At 46.1% G+C, this 20889-nt stretch overlaps 1 protein-coding gene and 1 long non-coding RNA gene across 4 annotated transcripts in view; one reads left to right on the top strand and one right to left on the bottom strand.

The window, feature by feature from the left end:
* DMXL2 (Dmx like 2) overlaps positions 1 to 20889 on the top strand; it is a 2034639-nt gene that overhangs the window by 49300 nt on the left and 1964450 nt on the right. For all 3 annotated transcript variants that reach the window (XM_085644194.1, XM_085644192.1, XM_085644193.1), the window contains exon 2: positions 14941 to 15066. In XM_085644194.1, coding sequence (XP_085500320.1) covers positions 14941 to 15066 — 126 coding nt within the window. The remainder of the gene's footprint in view (positions 1 to 14940; positions 15067 to 20889) is intronic.
* LOC146860335 (uncharacterized) overlaps positions 1 to 20889 on the bottom strand; it is a 108593-nt gene that overhangs the window by 61585 nt on the left and 26119 nt on the right. The gene's annotated exons all lie outside the window — the stretch shown is intronic.

Genomic DNA, 20889 nt, shown 5'->3' with positions numbered 1-20889 from the left:
GCCGGTCAACATTGGAGCGGCTGGTGTGGGCCTCCCTATGCCGTGACCCTGCACCTTCGCCATCATAACAGGCGGTCTGGAGCTTGTTGCCTCCAGTGTCTACGAGCAGCCATGTGCGCCCCAAGTTCTCAATGCTCTGAACCCCCATTGCTGATTGCCGAAAACTTGCATCGCCATTTGCTACGGATAAGTAGCTGGCAGGGTGTGCAGGCCTAGCGCTGCGTTTGTCGGGGGAAGAACTCTACATGGGGGTGTCGGGGCTGCCTAACTCGTGCGTCCCAGTAATAAAGTTCTCCGGCAGCCGCAGGCTATTAGCAATGAGAGTCCTCTGCATTGCGCCGCTCGCTGCCCCCCCAGCACGCCGGGGCCACCTCTGTAAGCGCGCCCCCGGTGCGATAGTGGCTGGTGGGGAGAAATGATACCTTGGCCCATCGGGGCTCGAACCCGTGACCCGCAGGCCGCGCATGTGTGTACCGACACCTCTCGCCGAACCAGATCAAGGGAGGACACCTCGATTCGGTACTATGCGCCTTAAGTGAATCTCTTTGCTTGGGGATGTGAATCACAGCCAGCCTGCTCACCGCGCGCTGGAGTTAGGATCACCTGATCGGGGAGAGGCCGCCTGAAATTCCTCTCAACTCTGCCCCCGCTCCGGGCCACAAACACAGCTGCACAGACTAGCACCGAGCCGGCGGGCCTCCTGCGGGGCCTGACCACAGGGTGTACAGCAGGGGCGCAGAGTAAGTAACGCACGGGCATCACCGTGAGGTGGGACGGAGAGAGGAGGGGGGAGGCAGTGCCTGCACTTACCAGCCTCATGTATCCCGAAAGCCCGCATCACGACCAGGGAAATGGCATGCCAGGCGACAAAGGGGGGTTGTTTAATTTAAATATCATTTATCCATAACTGTCATGGTATACCGGACCCTCTCTGAAAGCCCCTGCTGTTCCGACATAGATCATTGTAAATATGTTTCTCTGATCTCCCTCAAGGCCGGCTTTAGCGCTCGTGGCGCCCGGTGCGACAATGCTTGTCGGCGCCCCCAATGACCACCTCCACCACGATTCTTCATAGCCATCCTTTCACAGTGCCCATCAAGCCTCCGTAACCATTCAGTCTCATGTGCATTTAATTCATCTTATAGCGCCGCTCCTATCCGTGTAAGGTGTCGGAACACTTTACATCACACAGATTACATGTAGACAATCAATCTTTAGTGTGTATATCACTGCATAGGAAAGCGAGAGGACCAGAAGGTGTAGGAGTCACAGGTCATCCGTACAGGTAGGCAGGAAAGTTTAAGAGTGCTTGGTCAGGAGAATCAGAAACTTAGAATTTATAACCTAGCACCATGGATGGGGGGGGGGTTCTCTTTGATAATAAGAATACTGTAGTGGAGGCAGCGTTTTAGATCCATACATTGCTATGTTAGCATAAGCGCGTTAGATGTTAGAAACGCCATCTTGCCACTTTTGCTGCTTTTGCACACGACACTGCAGAGACATGTTGTTATTTGAAAACTGCTTGCTTGCCTTTTCTCCACATGAGAACTGTCTGTTGTTCACATCCCTAGACGTGCACTGCGACCTTGGTCTGAACATTGTGTGCAGAAACAATCTGAGCCACCAAACAATGTATGTTTTTGAGTTCAGGTTGATCGGCCCACTCTCTAGCCTAACACGCACACAGCTGCAAATACCTGAAAGTCGAGAGCCTTTAATATTGCAGTTTGCATGCATTACACACACATTCTGGAGAAGAACTTTTCCAGGCACAGAGCAAAGCTGAACCTGTGATGTGATTCACCTAAGCTGATCTTTACGGTATGGGGTTCCCCATTCAAGCCTAGAGACCTTCTATTAGTATAATAATACTAGCTCACTAGCGAAGGGAGGGTGGTTGTATTCCACTGTCATTTGTAATATGATTTCTCCCTTCATTTTCTATGGTATTGTAACAATGCTGATGATTTTGATTTTAATCATTTGTCTGCTTATGTTAGCTAAGGTACTGCATCTTAGAACACGTAGTTTATAAAATAAACATTTTAAACTTTACTGTGTCTCTGATTTACTCTTGTTGTGGACTGATATGAGAATAATAACGAACAGGTATTTCTGATTCCCACCATTCCTGAGAGTACTCTAAGTCGCTTGTTCTGGGTTGTCTATACATTGGGAGCTCCGAGAGAATACGGATAACGAATGGGACACTGATGCTAGTCGGATTGGGGTTCTGGGTACTGAGGTGAGATTTTGGTACACCGCAATTCACTGAGGTCCTGGTTTCCTGCGCATAGTTCTGTGCATGAGCAGAATCCCTGCAACAATACCAATTGATTTCTACCAAATGAACCCATTCTGCAACATTAGGATAATGAAAAAACTGGGGGGAAATCATAAGGCTCTCGCCTGTACCCTGCAGGTTGCATGAATCTTTGATAGCACCGTATTATCATAACATATTCCTGCCCGAGTTGCAAGTCCAGACTCGCTGGTGTGGTTGCGACCCGTGCCAAGGACCCATATCCGCGCCATTGACAAAGCCTATCATAAAATAAGTCTTTCATGCAGCGGGTGTTTAGTCATCTGCTTCCAATAAAAAAACACGCTTTCGTCAGGAGCAGAACAAAGGGAGAAGGCAGCCGAAGACAAGAAAATGTCAATGTGCAAAATAAGAGTCACAGATGCAATGGTCTCTGAAGCAAATTTTCTTTGTTAATATGTGCAACCTGCTGGACGTTCCTGAAAACACCGCGACTTCTAAACCATCTGCAATTTAAAACTCAGACAAGCAGGAAGAGGTGAAGGAACCCGACAATCTTGCATACCGAACAGTGGGGTTGGCAACACATCCAGCACATAGCTTATTTCCGAACAAAACAACGTAAGTCACGGACCTATATCCGGCACGTGACAGCCTGTGCCATCCGGGCCCGTAACTTCCTGGAAGGGCCTCTGTTAATGGGCCGCAGACCCATACAGCGAGTCGGAAACCGCGGCGCGTTACCCGAGCCCCGCCCCAGAACCAATAGGTAGCCCTCCAATACAACTGGCCTGTTGACATGTATTTATTTTTTATGCATATTTTATATAGCGCAAACTCGACCCGAAGGTATTGGAGCGCTATATATGAGCACCGTATTTACATTACATATTCAGACACGGGGAGATTAGGTGATTTGCCCAGAATCACAGGATGCGGACGCGACCCCGAGGCTCGAACCCTGGTTTCCAGCACCAAAGTCGGCAGTCTAGCCGACGGACCACATCCTCTCCCCCACCAACGCCCAGGAGGCATCGCCCCCGCAGCTCCTGCCCCGTGGTCGGCTGCCAGCGCCGGACCGCGACCCATGCGGACTCCAGGGCCACCGGGCACCGTGGGGCCCCGTGGAAAACAGGAGACTGGGAGCGCCCGGGCCGAGCCGCAGCTCACAAGCAGGGGCCCTCCACGCTCCTGGAAATACACAACGCCACCCCACACCGGCAGTAAGGAGAGGCTCCCGAAACTGCAATTTTAAACCATCCCGCCTAAACGATGGCAGGAATCGAAACCATGATTGCAGACTTTGGAGAAACCAGCAGTAACCACTCCGCTAATGGCATTGCTCCGTAAGTCACGCCCCTTGCGTCACTTGCGGGCAGGAAAGTGGAGGGGGACACCGGCCGGAGTCCCTGCCCCCAGGAAGGGGGCGCTGGGAGTGGGGGACCGGTGCCCAGGCGACACTAGGGCGCCGACCGCTCTAGTGGCCCCCTGTGGGAGCCGCGGTCAGCGGCAAAGTTAAAATCACACACAGATGCATCAGGCTTTTAAAATCAAAACCGGGATTAGTTAGAGCATGTTTTTCAGGCCATGAATGAGATATGATGTGTTGTGTAGATTGCTTTAAGGAGTGCCAGCGTGGAGTCTGGAAGGCCACCATCCAGATGCGAGAGTACAAGCGGTTTAACGGTAAGTAGGTTTATTATTCACATACTATGTGGTAATAAATCATTGGTGTTCAATGCAACTCCATTGGCGAGAATCATTATTTCACAAGCATAAAAGATAAAGATCCCCCCCCCAATACACACAACACATGCCATAACTTGCACCACCCACCATATTCTTCTTTGTTTGTACTTTCCTTTGTATCTGGACTGCACGGTGGTGTTTTGAACATGGCAGTTGGTGCAAGTGTGGCGTGTATAACCATAACTGGTGAACTTAAAATGTTTTGTGGCGTTTAAGATCACAAATGCTCAATTTCTAGCACCAGGGAGCACAGTAAGGGTTGGCTGCAGGGCCTTGTCTGTAGCTGGGCTCTGCCTCCAATATGCTGTGAGTGGCCAATCCCTGAGTCTATATCCTTGAGCTGTGTACAATGGGAACTGGATGCCGGGCTTGGTCTGCAGCAGGCCCTGCACTCTAGCTACTGCCATCAGCTAATTCTTGGGACGCACAACCTTTGTCTAGAGGCCAGGCCCGCACCCATTCCTCCTGCACAAGGCCCTAGTCCATGTGCAGCAGTGGTTGGCTGCCTGAAGATGGCTAGGGGCAGGGCTTGGAGTCCAAGACCTGCATCCAGTCTTGTTGTGCAAGGCTGAAAGCCATTCACAATAGGGGTTGGCCACCCACAGAGAGTTAGGTGTATCGAACTATTGGATGTAGAATAAGATTTTAAAAAATGCTGAACAAAACAAATGTTAAAGTGAAGATATTGTTGGCTGAGGTTATAACACCTAAAAGTATACTAAAAAAATAATCTTCTAATAAACACATTTAAAGCGCAGACATGATAATAAATTAAAACAAAAATCACTGACATTTGTATTGTATGGTTAGGAGAAGAATTTGTAGCTCAAACAGCCATGCAAACCATAACTGTCACTCCAAATGCAATGCTTATGACCTCACAATATTTACACCAATTAATGACAGTAGCTGATGCCAAGCTGTAGAACTCAATCAGCTTGTGTAACTGCTCCAAACCTCTATTTATGAACTTCAAGAAATATCTAATGGCTTTGTTAGCTTCCCCTGTCAACGGACAGTTGTCTTATTTTTAGGTCTCGCCTATGCAGCGCGCATGCGCTGCATATGAGGACCTTTAGCCGTCGTTCTGCTCTTTTTCAAAGCACATACTCGTGCTTGTGGCAGCATTCACCTTGTGGGAGCACGCAGGGCGCGCCACAAGCACGAGTATGTGCTTCCAAAAAGAGCAAACAGCTGCTGCTTCGCGCGTGCACGTTTGGAAGCATTCCCAGGGCGTCTCTTCTATTCTGTGCACTCCCACCAACCCTCCCACTTCTTGTTCATTTGTTTCGGGGCAGGAACACTAGCGCTTCTTCTAATTGGCCGTCTATTGTAAAGCAGACCCTCTTTCCAATAGCACTGGTCCTTTGGTCTTGTTATGGCAGTGTTTGCTGTCTGCGCAAGTTCATGGCTTCAACATAAACAAATACACAGACAGTGGGTCAGCTCCCTTCAGCCATTGCTTGTTTTAACTCTCTTTCACATTTTAAATCAACCCATGGCGGTTATACACAGTTTTCTATTTTGCAGTAGTGGAGGAGTCCACCTCCATTGCATATAGGACGCCAAGCGAATTCAAACAACAGTGCACAGGGCATTAGGTTAACAACTGTGGTCCTGCACCCTTTCTGCTGACTTTAGTTGTTCCTCTAGTAATGACCTGAGTTTCTGCATCCTTTTCTATCAATTCAAAGGGACCTCAGGTAACGGTCTGTCCCGTATGACTGTATGTACACTTGTGCCACTGGCAGCACAAGGAAGAAAGAGTAAATAAAAACAAGGATTGGCATAGCCAATAGGTCTCGCCGTTGGGACCTTATAAGTGTTTAGCCATGCAACAGTTGATGTTGTTGCACCAAGGATATTGTGCTGCATAACTAAATACTTATTGGGTCCCATAAGCGAGACCAATTGGCTATGCCAATGCTTGTTTTTGTTTGATCTGTTTATTGCAATTTTGCAAGTATGATACAACCGATCAGCACATATTATACCTATAGAACTAGTGGGTATATATTCAGAGTCTCCATAAACACTAGGTATTGTAGACACAACAAACGTGTACATACTCTATATCCGATCCATACTATAATCAACATTTACGGCATTAAGCCGAGTGATTTAAATACACCCTAGTATCATTTTATTACTTGACCCAATTACCGTTAACCAGCATATGAGCATGATCGTTCCACGTATGCAATTTTAGTGACTCATGTTAACAACATAACGTTGTCAGGGTCCGTGATCAAACAGTTAAAAAAACTATAAAATGTATAACAACACCTTATGAGAACAGGAAGGGGAAATCAGGCCAGGCGAATCCGAATGAGGGGCGGGTAGCCCACTTCCGCTACAACACTGTCATAATTACTATATTAAAGACAGTGTTCATGTCTCCATGTTATTGAATTGTTATTCTAATGTACATAAATATATATTGCATAGTCCAGGTCACATTAATGCATATCGAAGTACAACACCCAAATAATTATTACTTATGTGGTATCAGGAATGTCGGGAGGATCTTCCGAAGCTATTGCCACTTGAAGCGCTGCTAGGATTGTGTTCCAAGCATCTGCAATGGCATATTTACGTAAACCTAACGTGTCCTCTATTGCCAGTGATATTGCTTCCGCCTTAGCCCAGTTCAACATAGATTGAATCCAGGCTTTTACCGATGGGGAAACTACGGCTTTCAAATGACGTGTAACAAGTCTCTTGGCCACTACTAGGCCCAGGTCTAAAAATCTGGATGAGGCTTTGTGTTTTTATTCCTGGGGAATAGTCCTGTGATACATGTCGCCCACGTTGTTTGCAAAGCCCTCTCTGTGCACTTGGACAGTAACTGTGTCACCTCGTGCCAGTAGCCCTGCAATCTGGGGCATGACCACATCATATGTAACGAGCATATACAATGCAATAGGTCTCGCAACTGCGAGTTTTAGAGCTATTGGTATTGTAAATGGCAATGCCTTTTGAAAAATTAACAGGTATTGTAATTTATAATAGTATATTTCCACCAGTACCATAACTACCACTATTATTATTACTATCACCACCGAGTAGTAATAGTAATAATTGTAGTGGTGGTTATGGTACTTGTGGTGGTGGTGGTATTGGTACTGGTGGTGGTACTGGCGGTCTTCGTGGATACTTATGCTACTAATAGAATATTTTTTAACAAAAAAAAAAAACCCTAACAAACATTATCATTTGCAACGCTAATAGCTCAAACTTTTTATAATGCCAGCTCTATTGCATTGCGAATGCTTGTTTTATGTTGCAGGCATGAGGTGCATCATTTGCTTCCCAAAATACAAACTTAGATTTGTAGACACTCTTAACAGTCCTATAGTAGGAGGCAGTTGTTCAGCCAGTGTAAGGCTAATAGCTCACACAACTTTGCATTTTGATACCTGAAGTTTTAAATTACAATAAATGTAGTAGACCTCAGGCAGGAGACTTGAGTTACCAGTAACTGTGGAAAGAGCAATAACTTTCGAAACTGGCGCTTTATTTCACCTTTTCCGTGGTGTGAAGGATACGTAACTGTTTTATTGTGTTCGAATGGGCACAATGGGGCTTATTTACAAGTCCCTTGCACCGCCGGTGCTTCACTTTTTGTGTCATAAATAGTGAAGCAGCGGCGGTGCAAGGGGCTTGTAAATAAGCCCCAATGTCTTCGGCAGAATGCTTTAAAGATGCCAGTCGATTGCAGCTCACTCCATGCGCACACATATACCCCAGAGAAAATCCTACTCTTAAGCAGTGTTGCCACCTCTTGGTGTCCAGTGAAGCTTCAAAGGCTCTGCTGACCTGTTTCTCTGTCTCTAAAGCACCTTTGCTGACCTGGTGCTCTGGCTCCACAACAGCTCTGCTGACCTTGTTCTCTGGCTCTACAGCAGCTCTGCTGACCTGGTTCTCTGGCTCTAAAGCAGCTCTGCTGACCTGGTTCTCTGGCTCTAAAGCAGCTCTGCTGACCTGGTTCTCTGGCTCTAGAGCAGCACTGCTGACCTGGTTCTCTGGCTCTAAAGCAGCTCTGCTGACCTGGTTCTCTGGCTCTAGAGCAGCTCTGCTGACCTGGTTCTCTGGCCCTAAAGCAGCTTTGCTGACCTGGTTCTCTGGCTCTAAAGCAGCTTTGCTGACCTGGTTCTCTGGCTCTAGAGCAGCTCTGATGACCTTGTTCTCTGGCTGTACAGCAGCTCTGCTGACCTAGTTCACTAGCTCTAGAGTAGCTATGCTGACCTGGTTCTCTGGCTCTTCAGCAGCTCTGCTGACCTGGTTGCGACAGATATAGGGTTGATTCATTATCAACCCTATATCTTCTTATTCATTATGTAATTTGTGATGTGATATGATGTAATATATGCCGATATGTATGTGGTTGACATGTTCCTTGAAATAATAAAAACATCTTTAAAAAAAGAAAAAGTGATATACGAAAGGGCTAGATATGTTTCCACAAATTACTTGGAATAAGGATGGTCATGTTCGAGGTTGCCGACAGACTTTATATCTCTGGAGTTTTAGGAGTTTAGATGTAGTACTTTGAGTTAACCGGACCAGCATTTACCGATGCTATAAGAAGACTCTGGCCTAATTATGAGTTTGGCAGTGTGGGAGGAGGGTGGCAGGCCACCGCCCCACTGCCAAACTCCACCGCCGCCTGCCGGATTACAAATTGTAATCCGGGTGGGCGGTCCTGCGGTGGCTGGCCCATGGCACTACCTTTCAAAGGCTCAAGCGAGCAGCTCTGTGGGACCACCACAGCACGTTCAGGCACGGCATGGACTGCAAAGTCCATGCCGTGCGTACTGGAACACAGGGTGAATGCACACCATAGCCCTGAGGCAATGGTGGCCCTGCAGGGCCCCCTTTGTTTCCTCACCAACACAGTTTTTATGACTACCTCACTGCAATGTAAACTGTGGCATTGAGTAAACGCCAAATATGCTTGATGTTGCCGCTGCAGCACAGCCAAGCCTATTGGAACCTCTGACTGCCACACCACCACCAGGGATCAAGGATCTTTGGTGGTTGCTGCTGTCTCATGGAGGTGGGACCGCAACACTCAAACTGCAGTGATCGTAGCGCCAGTGCAGCGGTTCCCGCCACTCCACAGTGAGTGCGGCAGTCCTATGGACCGCCGTACTTGGATTCCGTCCCTCAGTCCCTGTATTAAGAAGTTTTCTTGATCCAATCTACATTCCTACTAAATTCATCTGAACCGTGTGACACCTTTTCTTTGATATAGTATCTGTTGAGCAAAGCTGTTGCTTACAATATACATAGAGTGGCCTTTAGGTCTACTCCTTTAGACCATTGGCTTTCTTTGACCAGCCCCTTTCAGCCATTTGTTTGAGACTTTCAATCATGCCTTACCCAGGAGAGACTTCATCTCTCGCCTAGCTGTTGGATGTTTTAATTTACCCTTCGGCCTTTTCTCAATTGTTTGCCTTGAAATGCCTGCGAAACTACTTTACAACTAGGGAAACTTTAATACAAAATGCCTTTAATGTCTAGCCTATATGCTTATGCTGCATACGCTAGCATTAAACCAAAACTGACCTGGTTCTCTGGCTCTACAGCAGGTCTGCTGACCTGGTTCTCTGGCTCTAAAGCAGCTCTGCTGACCTGGTTCACTGGCTCTAGAGCGGCTCTGCTGACCTGGTTCTCTGGCTCTAAAGCGGCTCTGCTGACCTGTACCAGTGCTTGTTATCTCCTCTCTTCTTTCACAGACTTGGCCAGAACATATACTAATCAATCTGAGTCACATTACAACTGTTGACCACATGCATCTTTGAACACATCAGTGTCAGTCTAAGCCAGTCCCTGTAACTGCTAAGAGAATGTGTAGATGTATAAGGCACTTTACGTGTGCACGCGAGACCCGTCCCTGTTTTCCACTAGTTGGGTATAAGCAACCAGCTCCGAGTGCATGTTTTCCAATTAAACATCAGAGATTTCAAGTTACAAGTCATCATTTCAGCTCTTCAATTTATCTACTATCTACACTGTTAAAGCCGCAAAAGATGTACAAGTGAAGTAAGGAGCAGGCCGGTTATAGTTAAATGATGATATTTATTAGGATGTACAGAGAGCCGTCCCAAGCACCATCAAGGTACTGAAGGCAACTGTCGCTCAGCACATTCAAAGCAAGCCAAAGATCACATTCTAAATGACATCACATAACATGACCATTCCAGAGACTGGAACACATCACCACACCTCCCCCCTTTAACAAGATAAGAGAAAAAGAGGAAGAGAAATGAAGAAGAATAAAAGAGAGAAAGAAAAGCATAAAATTCAATATAAACACAAGTTGAATAAACTTTAAACATAATCTTGCAACTTTCGTGGTCTTGCACAAATCCTAGAGCTTTTCCTAACACAATCTTTTTCCACATTATCCGGTTTGATTTTGATAACCTCACGGGGAATACAAGGATCTTTTGCAACAGCGAAGTGCTCCACCAATTCCCATTAGACAATTTAACTGCATTTTTACGCATATCAACAATTTGTAACGAATCAAGAAATTTTGAATAACCTTTTCTCACTGAAACTGGATTTTTGATTCTAACCCAGTCTCCTACATTGAGCTTAAGTGAGCTTTTTGTGGAGGGTAATTTACAAGATTTTGAAGAGACTTCATTCGAGGTTTTCCTCGCAGAATCCCACATACACCCCATGTCACAAGCAAGATGAAATGATTTGACCATCCAAAAAGGGTAAACTTGAGAGGGAGCCTTTCTACCTCTCATCATTTCAAAGGGTGAGAAATTGGTAGCCACATGAGGTGAAGTGCGATAAGACCATACTAGATCCTTAACAGCTTGAAAAACACAGGACCTGGATCTAAAAGCCGCTTGTACACATTCCACTACTACTCTGTTGAACCTTTCAGTCTTCCCATTACTCTGAGGATGGTAAAGTGGAGTCCTTGTGTGTTTGATGTTACAAGAATGTAAAAATGAAGTAATTTCGTGAGAAACAAATTGAACGCCGTTATCGGTGAGGATTTCCTCTGGATAACCTTCCCTACGAAAAATAGTATCTAAACAATTGATGACACTTTTAGAATCCGGTACTGAAATAGGCTCAACCTCTACCCACCTTGATAAGTGGTCAATAAGAACTAAAAAATATTTCGAATTTGAAGGAAGAATATGAAAAGGCCCAAGAAAGTCCATGCCCAGATTTTGCCAGGCTCTGCTAGGAGAAGATACAGGGAAATCAATTGTACCCTCAAGTACTAAAACTTTGTCACTGGAGTTGCATCGTGAACACTGCTTCACTACTTCATCAATTTGTGTGTCCATTCTGGGCCACCAAAAGTCATTTCTGACTTTCCTTTTAGTAATGGTTGCACTGAGATGACCTGAATGTGCAGCAAGAATAATCCTTTCTCGATAACCAGAAGGAGGAATGAGTCTATCCCCTCTGACAACCTTTCCATCTTCCACTGAGAGTTCATCATTGACCTTCCAGTACATCTGAAGATTATAAGAGAGACACTTCTCCCTTGGCCAACCTTTCTCAATCAAAGAGATAACTTCCTTGAGAATATGATCTTTGCTAATCTGTGCAATCCAGTCAACTTCAGCAAAAGATAAATTGTCTTGATTAATTACAGCAATGAAGCACTCTTCTACTTCAGTTTCCCATTCTTGCTCATCTGTGTCCTGAACAGGAAGTCTCGACAGACAATCTGCTCTGCAGTTCTTTCCTCCAGGGATATATTCTACAGTGAATCTAAACTCCAACAGCTTTGTAGACAAGCGTGCCAGACGAGCTGTGGTAAGTTTTATTTTCTTCCCTGAAAGAATGTCAACCAAGGGGCGATGATCCATTCTGAGAATGAAAGATCTACCCCACACATATTGCTTAAATTTTTCAATACTCCCTACACAAGCCAGAAGTTCCTTTTCAATTACCGAATATTTCCTTTCAACAGGACGGAGCGTCCTGGATGCAAATCCAACAGTGTCCTCTCTTCCGTTGGAGCGTTGTGAAAGTACGGCCCCCAAACCATACTCAGAAGCATCCACCGTGACAATCGTTGGTTTCCCTTCAACAAAAGCTTGTAAAGCAGGAGCTTGCACAATATGATTCTTGATGGTTTGGAAACCTTTTTCACATTCGTCAGACCATACAAAAGTCGATCCTTTCTTTAACAACGCCCTAAAACACTCTGTAGTCTTTGCAAAATCTTTCATAAATTTAGAATAAAATTTGCATAGTCCAAGAAAGGACATGAGTTGTTCTTTATTTTGAGGAGGGGGCGCATCAATTATACTTTTTATGAGACCCGGTCTGGGTCTAATGCCATGTTCGGAAATGATATGTCCAAGATACTCAATTTCTTTGACTTTTAAAGTACATTTGTTTTTTTGTAGAGTGACTCCTCTATTCGCTAGGACACTAAACACTTGGTCAAGAACAGAATCGTGCTCAGCTTCGCTTTGACTGAAAATTAAAATGTCGTCCTGAAACACCACAACATTAGGATTATTTTGAAACATTTCAGTCGTCAACCTTTGGAATAAAAAAAAATTACTCACAGTTGGCTGAAGGCAGTAGCACAAGACACCTTTACTCACGAAGCATAATTGGAAACATTAAAGTCTCACTTGAAGTTCAGTTAGTGTCATCAGGCTCCGTGGTAGAGTCCAATATAAAACGTGTAGACTCGTATCCCATCTCCTGTCGCCAGTGAAGTAAGGAGCAGGCTGGTTATAGTTGAATGATGATATTTATTAGGATGTACAGAGAGCCGTCCCAAGCACCATCAAGGTACTGAAGGCAACTGTCGCTCAGCACATTCCAAGCAAGCCAAAGATCACATTCTAAATGACATCACATAACATGACCATTCCAGAGACTGGAACACATCACCACAACAAGTTACATGAAACATTATATCTAGTGACACATTACTGCCATTTGTGGTTCTTAACTGCTTGTTTCTATTCAGAGGGGACGTGTCCTGACAATATGGGCAAGACTGTACCTTTCTGGTGTCGGGTAAATTCAATAGAATGCATAAAGTAGTTTCTTGTGCTTCGTTTTGATGCAAGCGTTCCTGTTGAATTGTGGTTGTTTATCTCAGTCGTCGTCTTGTGTCTTCTACTGCCTCGCATATACATTACCCTTTCATACTCAACTCAGCGAAGCACTATGCATTTAAAATCTGCTGCTCAAGGGGGCTGGGTGTGGAGGGGAGTACGGAAATCATATCGGATCCTTCTACTGGGTAATGCACAAAGGAGATCATTAAGTTTACAGACAAATTGCATCAAAATGGGCTGGAGAATAGGGGTGTACAACCACTATATTGCTTCCCTAATAATGCCATACCTTCATGTTGATCCTACTGAATCTGCCTGGTTCCTACATCATATTTGATTATATCGTCTACCACTATAGTACCAGACAATTATAGGTAAGTACTTAGATAAAATATAGCCAATATTATCAATAGGTATTTAAAACACACACACACTTAGTCTATATGTAAGTATACAAAGCATATATGCATTTAATATTGCATTTATGTGCAAGTTGTGGTTTACATGGATGAGTTGTGGATTGCGGAGCTAACAGTATCTGTCAAATTTCTGAGGTTTCTTTTAACCATAACTGTGTTTGTTATTAAACAGTTACTAAAGTGTTACAGCTAATCCTAAGCATAAATTCACTTAACCTGTAGTTTTTCAGTGACTTTCAGGGTTTTTTGATGACATACTACATCAAATATCTTTGAAATTCGCTTCTCTGCATCCGAGGCCTACGGCCACATCCTGCACCCAGATTGCCACGGATGCCAACACCAACTGTGCACAACCAGAGCACCCGCAGCATGTTGTGTTGTGGGTGACCATCCCTTGCTTTGCAAAGTTTAATCCATGCGCAATGGGAGTTGCAGGCATAACATGGTCTATTATGGCTAGTCACTGCACCCAATTCGCTGCAGGTAGCCAATCCCTATTGTCTCTACTGCGTATTGGCAGTGGCAACAATTTTTTTCTCTCTTGTGTCCAGCCATTAAGATGCTAGTGAACAAGTTTATATCAACCAAGCAAACATGCTTCTATTACTAAAGTTCTAGGTCCATGCCAAGCTTTGGTGTTCTATGTAGCCCTTTTTTTTTGTAGAGGAGAGCTAAGCATTCTAATAAAGTTTCAATGAGAAAAATCACTTTTTTGCCCCCGCCTCAAACATTTTTCATGCATCGGCGCAAAATTTGCCATTGCGATCCCTAATAAAATGAACCTTTTTTTTAACGTTTTGTGCCGATTCATTGGACTCCACCAAGATTATTTAGAAAATATGAAGCAGTTTATCAATTGAACCTGACTTAGTCATAACTACACACTGGCCATACATATAGAATAGTTTAATGGGAATAAGTGAATATATATAAACATAGGAGATATGTTGAGGAAATGTATAAAACAACGAACAACGTTAAGGTTAAAAGATCACAAATGTTATAAAAAATCTTAAATGAAAATAAAGGAGGGTGGAGGGTTCAGGTGTAATATTAAGCAGTTAAAAAATAAATTTAGAAGGATAAGCTTCAAAGGTTTTTAAAAATTAAGTTAAAAGTATAGGGATTATATAATGATGGTTGTGTAATTGTATAACTACTTATCTAGTTGATAATAGTCATAGGTCTAACACTGTATAGTTATTTTTTTTTTCAAAGCAAGTTTACAAAGTGGTCTAGGTATTGACAAGTCTGTACAGATCAGTGTAAAGTAATAGTCATATCTGCAATATCCTGACACAGCTAATACAAATGAATGTTGTTTTCACATACATGTATGATGCTAGTGCGTAAACTGTCACAAATGATACATTACAGAAAATAGAATATTATATAACTAATTATGTTTTATATTTTATTCATGGGATAGGCATATGGCTCTGGCTGTGATGTTATTGTTCTGGCAAACGATTTTGAATGCGTGCAAATCATTCCTGGAGCTAAACATGGAAATATCCAAGTCAGCTGTGTCAAGTGTTCTCAGCAACAAGGCAGGGTAAGAAATACTTTTGCTTGAACGTAAATTGAAAAATATAAATATGTAATTATAAAATATTGTCTATTCTTCTAAATGCTGTAAACCAGATTATCAACTATTGTGATAGCATTCCACTGGTGAGCCAGGAAATTGTTTTGGAAAGCTGTTAAAGCAAAGCAGTAAGAAGGTTCTCACTAGGCGTGTGCAAGACAAGTGGTTTGTGCACAATAGCAACTTCCTTATAGTGCGTTGTTCACTTTCAGCCGCAGACAGTGTAGTAATTATATGATACTCTGCAACACCTGGTATGTTGCTTCTCTTGCGTGAATTGGATGACTGTAGTGACTCTGAAATGTTTTGCTCATGCTTTGTTTTCCATTTTATCCCTGTTAAGCAGCTTGCTAAGATGTAGGTGTCAATCAGTCATAGGTTTGTTAAGCGCAGCTACTCACCTGAGTAGGTCTCAAGACGCTGGGGGGGGGGTTAGGGGGGAAATCGCAGGTCCAGGATGTTCTAGGAGATCTGTTGAAGAGCCAGATCTTGAGGTCCTTTGTGAACTTGGAGAGTGTTGACGTTTGTCTGAGGTGTAGTGGTAGGGTGTTCCATGCCTTTGTCGGGAGGAGGCAGAAGGAGCGACCTCCTGTTCTAGTCTTCTTGATGCGAGACACTGTAGCAAGGGAGAGCTGGGCTGAGCAAAGGGATCTTTGGGGTGCGTGGAACATGAGGCGGTAGTTCAGTTATGTAGGTCCGGTGTTGTGGAGGAGTTTGTAGGCGTAGGTGAGAAGCTTAAAGGTGATTCTCTACTCGATGGGCAGCCAATGTAGTGTCTGCAGGTGTTGGGTGATGTGGCAGAGATGTGGTAGGTTGAGGACTAGTCTGGCGGAGGCGTTCTGGAGTTTGCAGGTGTGGTTTTTGTTGATTCCGGCGTAGATAGCATTGCCATAGTAGAGTGTGCTGCTTAAGAGGGCTTAAGCGACATTCTTTCTGTGTTCGAGGGGGATCCATTTTACTGTCGGGAGTTGTGGAAACAGGAGGATGAGACAGCGTTGATTTGGCTGTCTATTTTGAGTTCAGGATGATTTTGAGGTTGCGTGCATGGTTCGTGGGAGAGGGCAGGTTCCCGAGGGAGGAGATCCACCCGGTGTCGTTCCAGACATCTGGGTGTGGGCCCATGATGAGTACTTCGGTTTTGTCTGTGTGGAGTTGCAGGCAGCTGCTCTTCATCCATTTGGCAACTGTTTCCATTCCTTCTTGAAAGTTATGGAGACATTGGGATCATTGGATAAGGAGAGGATGAGTTGTGTGTCGTCTGCGTAGGATACAATGTTAAGTCCATGGGATCTGACGATGGGGGCAGGCGGGGAAATGTAGATGTCGAACAGGGTGAGGATGATGGTGGATCCTAGGGGAACTCCGCAGGTGATCGGTGTGGGATCCGAGAGGAAGGGTGGGAGTCTGACCCGCTGCGTTCTGCCGGAGAGGAATGAGCGGATTTAGTCGACGGCCTTGTCCTGGATCCCTGCATTGTGGAGTCTGCATACTAGGGTGCGGTGAGAGACTGTGTCAAAGGCTGCGGAGTGGTCAAGGAGGATGAGGGCCACAGTCTCCCCTCTGTCGAGGAGGGAGCGGATATAGTCTGTTGCGGCGAGGAGATCGGTATCGGTGCTGTGGTTTTTCCTGAAGCCGGATTGGGAGGTGTCGAGGATTTAGTTTTCTTCAGTGAAGGAGGCGAGCTTGCTGTTGACGGCTTTTTCAATGATTTTTGCCTGAAACAGGAGTAAAGAGATGGGTCTGAAGTTTTTGAGGTCGGTGGGGTCCACCGAGCGTTTCTTCAGGAGAGGCGCGTATCCAGTTGTCAGGGAAGCGGAAGTCTCGAAGGAGTGGTTAATTTTTAGGCGAAGCTCTGGGGCGGTGTTGTCGGTGGCTCTGTGGTAGATGTGTTGGGGGCATGGGTTCGTGGGGGACCTGGAGTGGTTTGACTTCATTGTCATCAGGGTGTCTTCGGTGGCAAGAGTGGTCCAGCAGTCAAGTGTTGGCTGCGTGGTGTCAGGAGTGGGAGGTGTAGGATCTGCGTGTTGGTTTTCTACAAAAAAGTTGTCGTAGATGGTCTTGATTTTGTGGTGGAAGAAGGAGCTGAATTTGCTGCAAAGGTTGTGGGGGGATGGCTATAGTCTCACTGTTGGGTTGGGCGAACTCTTTGATGATGCAGAAAAGTTCCTTGCTGTTGTGTGCGTGTGTGGAGATTTTGTCCTGGGTTGCTTTCTTCCTTGTGTTACTGATGAGCTGGTAGTAGGCAGTTGTGGCTGCGTTGCAGTTGTCATGAGCTACTGTTGTCCTGGAGTTCCTCCAGATCTTTTTGAGGTGTCTGGAGGTTCGTCTGGATTCTCAGAATTCGTTGGAGCACCAGCTGGCTCTCTTAGCGTGTGTTTTGGTAGTTTTCTTTTTTTTTTTTTAAATTCTTTTTATTAAACAAATACGAATCGACATTACAAGGTACAGCACAATAAGAAGTTATTTTGTTGTATTACAATCACTGTCAGGTAGGTGCTCAAGTCATAATCACTGGTTGGTAACTTAATCACAGCGATGGTGGATCATCATGTGTCGGCGTGATCGGTGGGTACAAATATTACCTAGAAATACATTCCAATCATTCCATATATAGGACCATTTTTTGGGGCATCCCCTTGCCACATAGACTGTCTTTTCTCAGAACATACACCAATCCATGTCCCTCTTCCAGGCTGCCACGGTCGGTGCCAGTGCGGCTCCCACATCTGGACAATATTCCGCTTTGCAATCATCAATCCCAGCGTAACCCATGTAATGCACTTGTTGTTCAAGTCCGTGGGTTCCCACATATTTAGGAGACATAGTTTGGCTTCTAGGTGAAAATCAAGCACGAGAATCTCACTGAGGATGTTATGTTTTTTCTTCCAGTATCGCTGGATATGTACACCGTTCCAGAGTATGTGCAGGAATGTTCCCTCACCCCCACAACGCCTCCTGCAGTTTCCATCCACTGCCTTCCCATTTTCACTAGGCATGGCCCTGTTATGTAAATACGGTGTAATATTTTAAGCTGAACCAGTCGTAATCTAGCTGAGATAGCCACTTCCTGTGGGGAGGCCATTGCCGCCACCCAATCCTCGTCATCCAGGATTATGTCATCCCTTTCCTATTTCTCTCTTATACGTCGGAGGGGGTCACTGGAGTTATTTACCAGCTTATTATATGTTAGCGAAATGGCTTTCGACGGTAGGTAGCTGTCTAAGATCCTGTCCTCGAGAGGCGAGGATTCAGGGGGGATGACCCCCTTCTACAGGTGTGTCTGCAGTGTGTGTCGAACCTGCATGTATCTAAAGTGTTCTGTGGTGGCCATGTCGTGCTCTTGTTGTAAGGAGGTAAACGATTTGACCTCTCCTTTTATCCAGAGGTCACCGATCCTAGAGATACCTATGAGGTCCCACTTGTCAAAGCCCTTAGATTTCCACAAATTCCCAAGTAGTTCTGAGCCACAAGGGGGTTGCCAATGTTACCTTGTGTTCCCACCCCAGGCTTCTATTAGCTGCCTGCCAGATTTGCACCGAGTGCTTAGTTGGCCCGTCAGATGCTGTTTCCCATTATTTGAATATAGATCCCTATTATAGTTCCCTCCGGGCAACAGCCACCTATCCTTTGCGTAGCCCGGGTCGCCGGCACGTCTATATGTTCCATGGTTGATGGCGGCCAGATGCGCTGCCCAGTAATATTTTTTAAGGTCAGGAAGGGCCAATTCCCCCATCATACCAATTGAGTGTAAGTTTAGAGAGCGCTATATGCGGTTTCCCACTCCACAGCAGGCTTCTCTGCAGGCTTTCAATTTCTCTAAAATAACTTGCAGGGACTAGGTCAGAGGAATTTTGCAATACATATAGGAAGCGAGGCAAGGACATCATTTTGAATAGGGACGCCCTGACCAGCAGTGAGAGTGGAAGCGTTTTCCAGCACGCCGTGTCTCTCTTCAATCTCTGTAGGGGCGGGAGGAGATTTTGAGCAAATCTACTCGCTGGATCAGCTATAATTAAAATGCCTAGGTACTTAAAGCCCATTGTGGTGACTTGCACCGGACATCCCCTAGGGAGATCATGCTGGGGACCGTTAAGGATGTGTAGTACAGATTTACTCCAGTTAATCGAGTACCCTGAGTACCTGCCAAAGATTGCAAATATATCTAGTACAGATAGGAGGGATGCCTTTGGAGAGCCCAAAAACAGGAGTATGTCACCCGCATATAGTGAGATGCGGTCTTCCCTTGTGTCCGCCCATCTCAGTCCACGTATCACTGGATCCCTCCGCACCCATGATGCCAAGGGCCCCAAGGCCAGCGCAAACAGGAGGGGGGGGAGAGTGGGCAGCCCTGACAAGTCCCTCTACTCAGTGTGACTACTTCAGACCTTTTATTATTTACAACTACTTGGGCTAAAGGTTTTGAATTAAGGAGCTGTACCCATTGGATAAATCGTGGACCGAATCTCATTTTTTCGAGGACTGCAAAAAGATATGGCCATTCGACTGTGTCGAATGCCATTGTGGCATCCAGTGACATGATTATCGCCGCCTCTCTAATGGTGGCCGCCCTCCCCATTACTCCATGCACTCTGTGGAGGTTTAGTGCAGTGTTACGCTGAGGCATGAAGCCCGATTGATCTGTGGAGGAATCGCCATCGTCCACAAATCCATCCTCAACGTCTCCACCCACTTGGACGACACCCTCAGTACCGCCGAACACATGCACTTCCGGATCCACACCGACCCTAACACCACCCTCAGCGGAACCCTCGTCTACAGACCCCCTGGATCCCGGCCACAGTTCAGCGACACCAACGCAGACTTCGTCAGCACCCATGCACTCGCCTCCACGGACTACATCCTCCTCGGGGACCTGAACTACCACCTTGAGAACAACAACGACGCCAACTCCACCACCCTGATCGACAACCTTGGCTTCAGACAGCTCGTCACCGCACCCACTCATGCCGCCGGCCACACGCTCTATCCCATCTTCTCCACGAGCAACCACGTCTCCTTCGACCACACCACCGAACCCCACTGGACCGACCACCGCTGCATCCACTTCACCTACAAGAAGCCCACCATGCATAACCGCATCCAACAACCGCCCGAAGGCACTGGAGCAAAATCACCGAGGACCAGCTGGCAGCCACCCTCGCCCTGAATCCTCCCACCGACCCTGACGACGCCGCCCGCAACTTCAGACAATGGATCGACGACTGCGCCAACACCCTCACCCCACTCAAGAAGCCCGCCAACACTCGCACCAGCAGGAAAGTCACCTAGTTCACTGAAGAACTCCAGGTCTCCAAACGCACTTACCGGAGACTGGAGAAGAAATGGCTCCACGAACGAACACCGGACAGCCACACAGACCACAAGGACGCCACCCAAAAACACCCCCACCTCATCAGACTCACCAAGAGAGCTGCCTTCAAGGCCCGCACACGACTGCAAAGAGCTCTTCAGCATAGTGAAGGAACTCTCCAACCCCAGCGCCAATGCCAATGACATCCCGCCCTCACAAGAACTCTGCGACTCACTGGCCACCTTCTTCCACCGCAAGATCACCGACATCCACGACCGCGTCAACACAACGACCCCCCCCCCCCCGGCATTGCCAGGCCCCACCCCACCCGCAAACCTCATCCGCACCAACTGCCTGACATCCTGGACCTACGTCAACGACGACGAAACACGCAAGACCATGAACTCCATCCATTCTGGTTCACCGTCAGACCCCTGCCCCCACCACATATTCAACAAAGCCGACGCCACCATCACACC

The sequence above is a fragment of the Triturus cristatus genome, chromosome 3_1 (genome assembly GCF_964204655.1).
Source record: "Triturus cristatus chromosome 3_1, aTriCri1.1, whole genome shotgun sequence".
NCBI lineage: Eukaryota > Metazoa > Chordata > Amphibia > Caudata > Salamandridae > Triturus > Triturus cristatus.
Note: the sequence above shows the minus strand (reverse complement) of the source record. Positions and strands in the feature narration are given on the sequence as shown.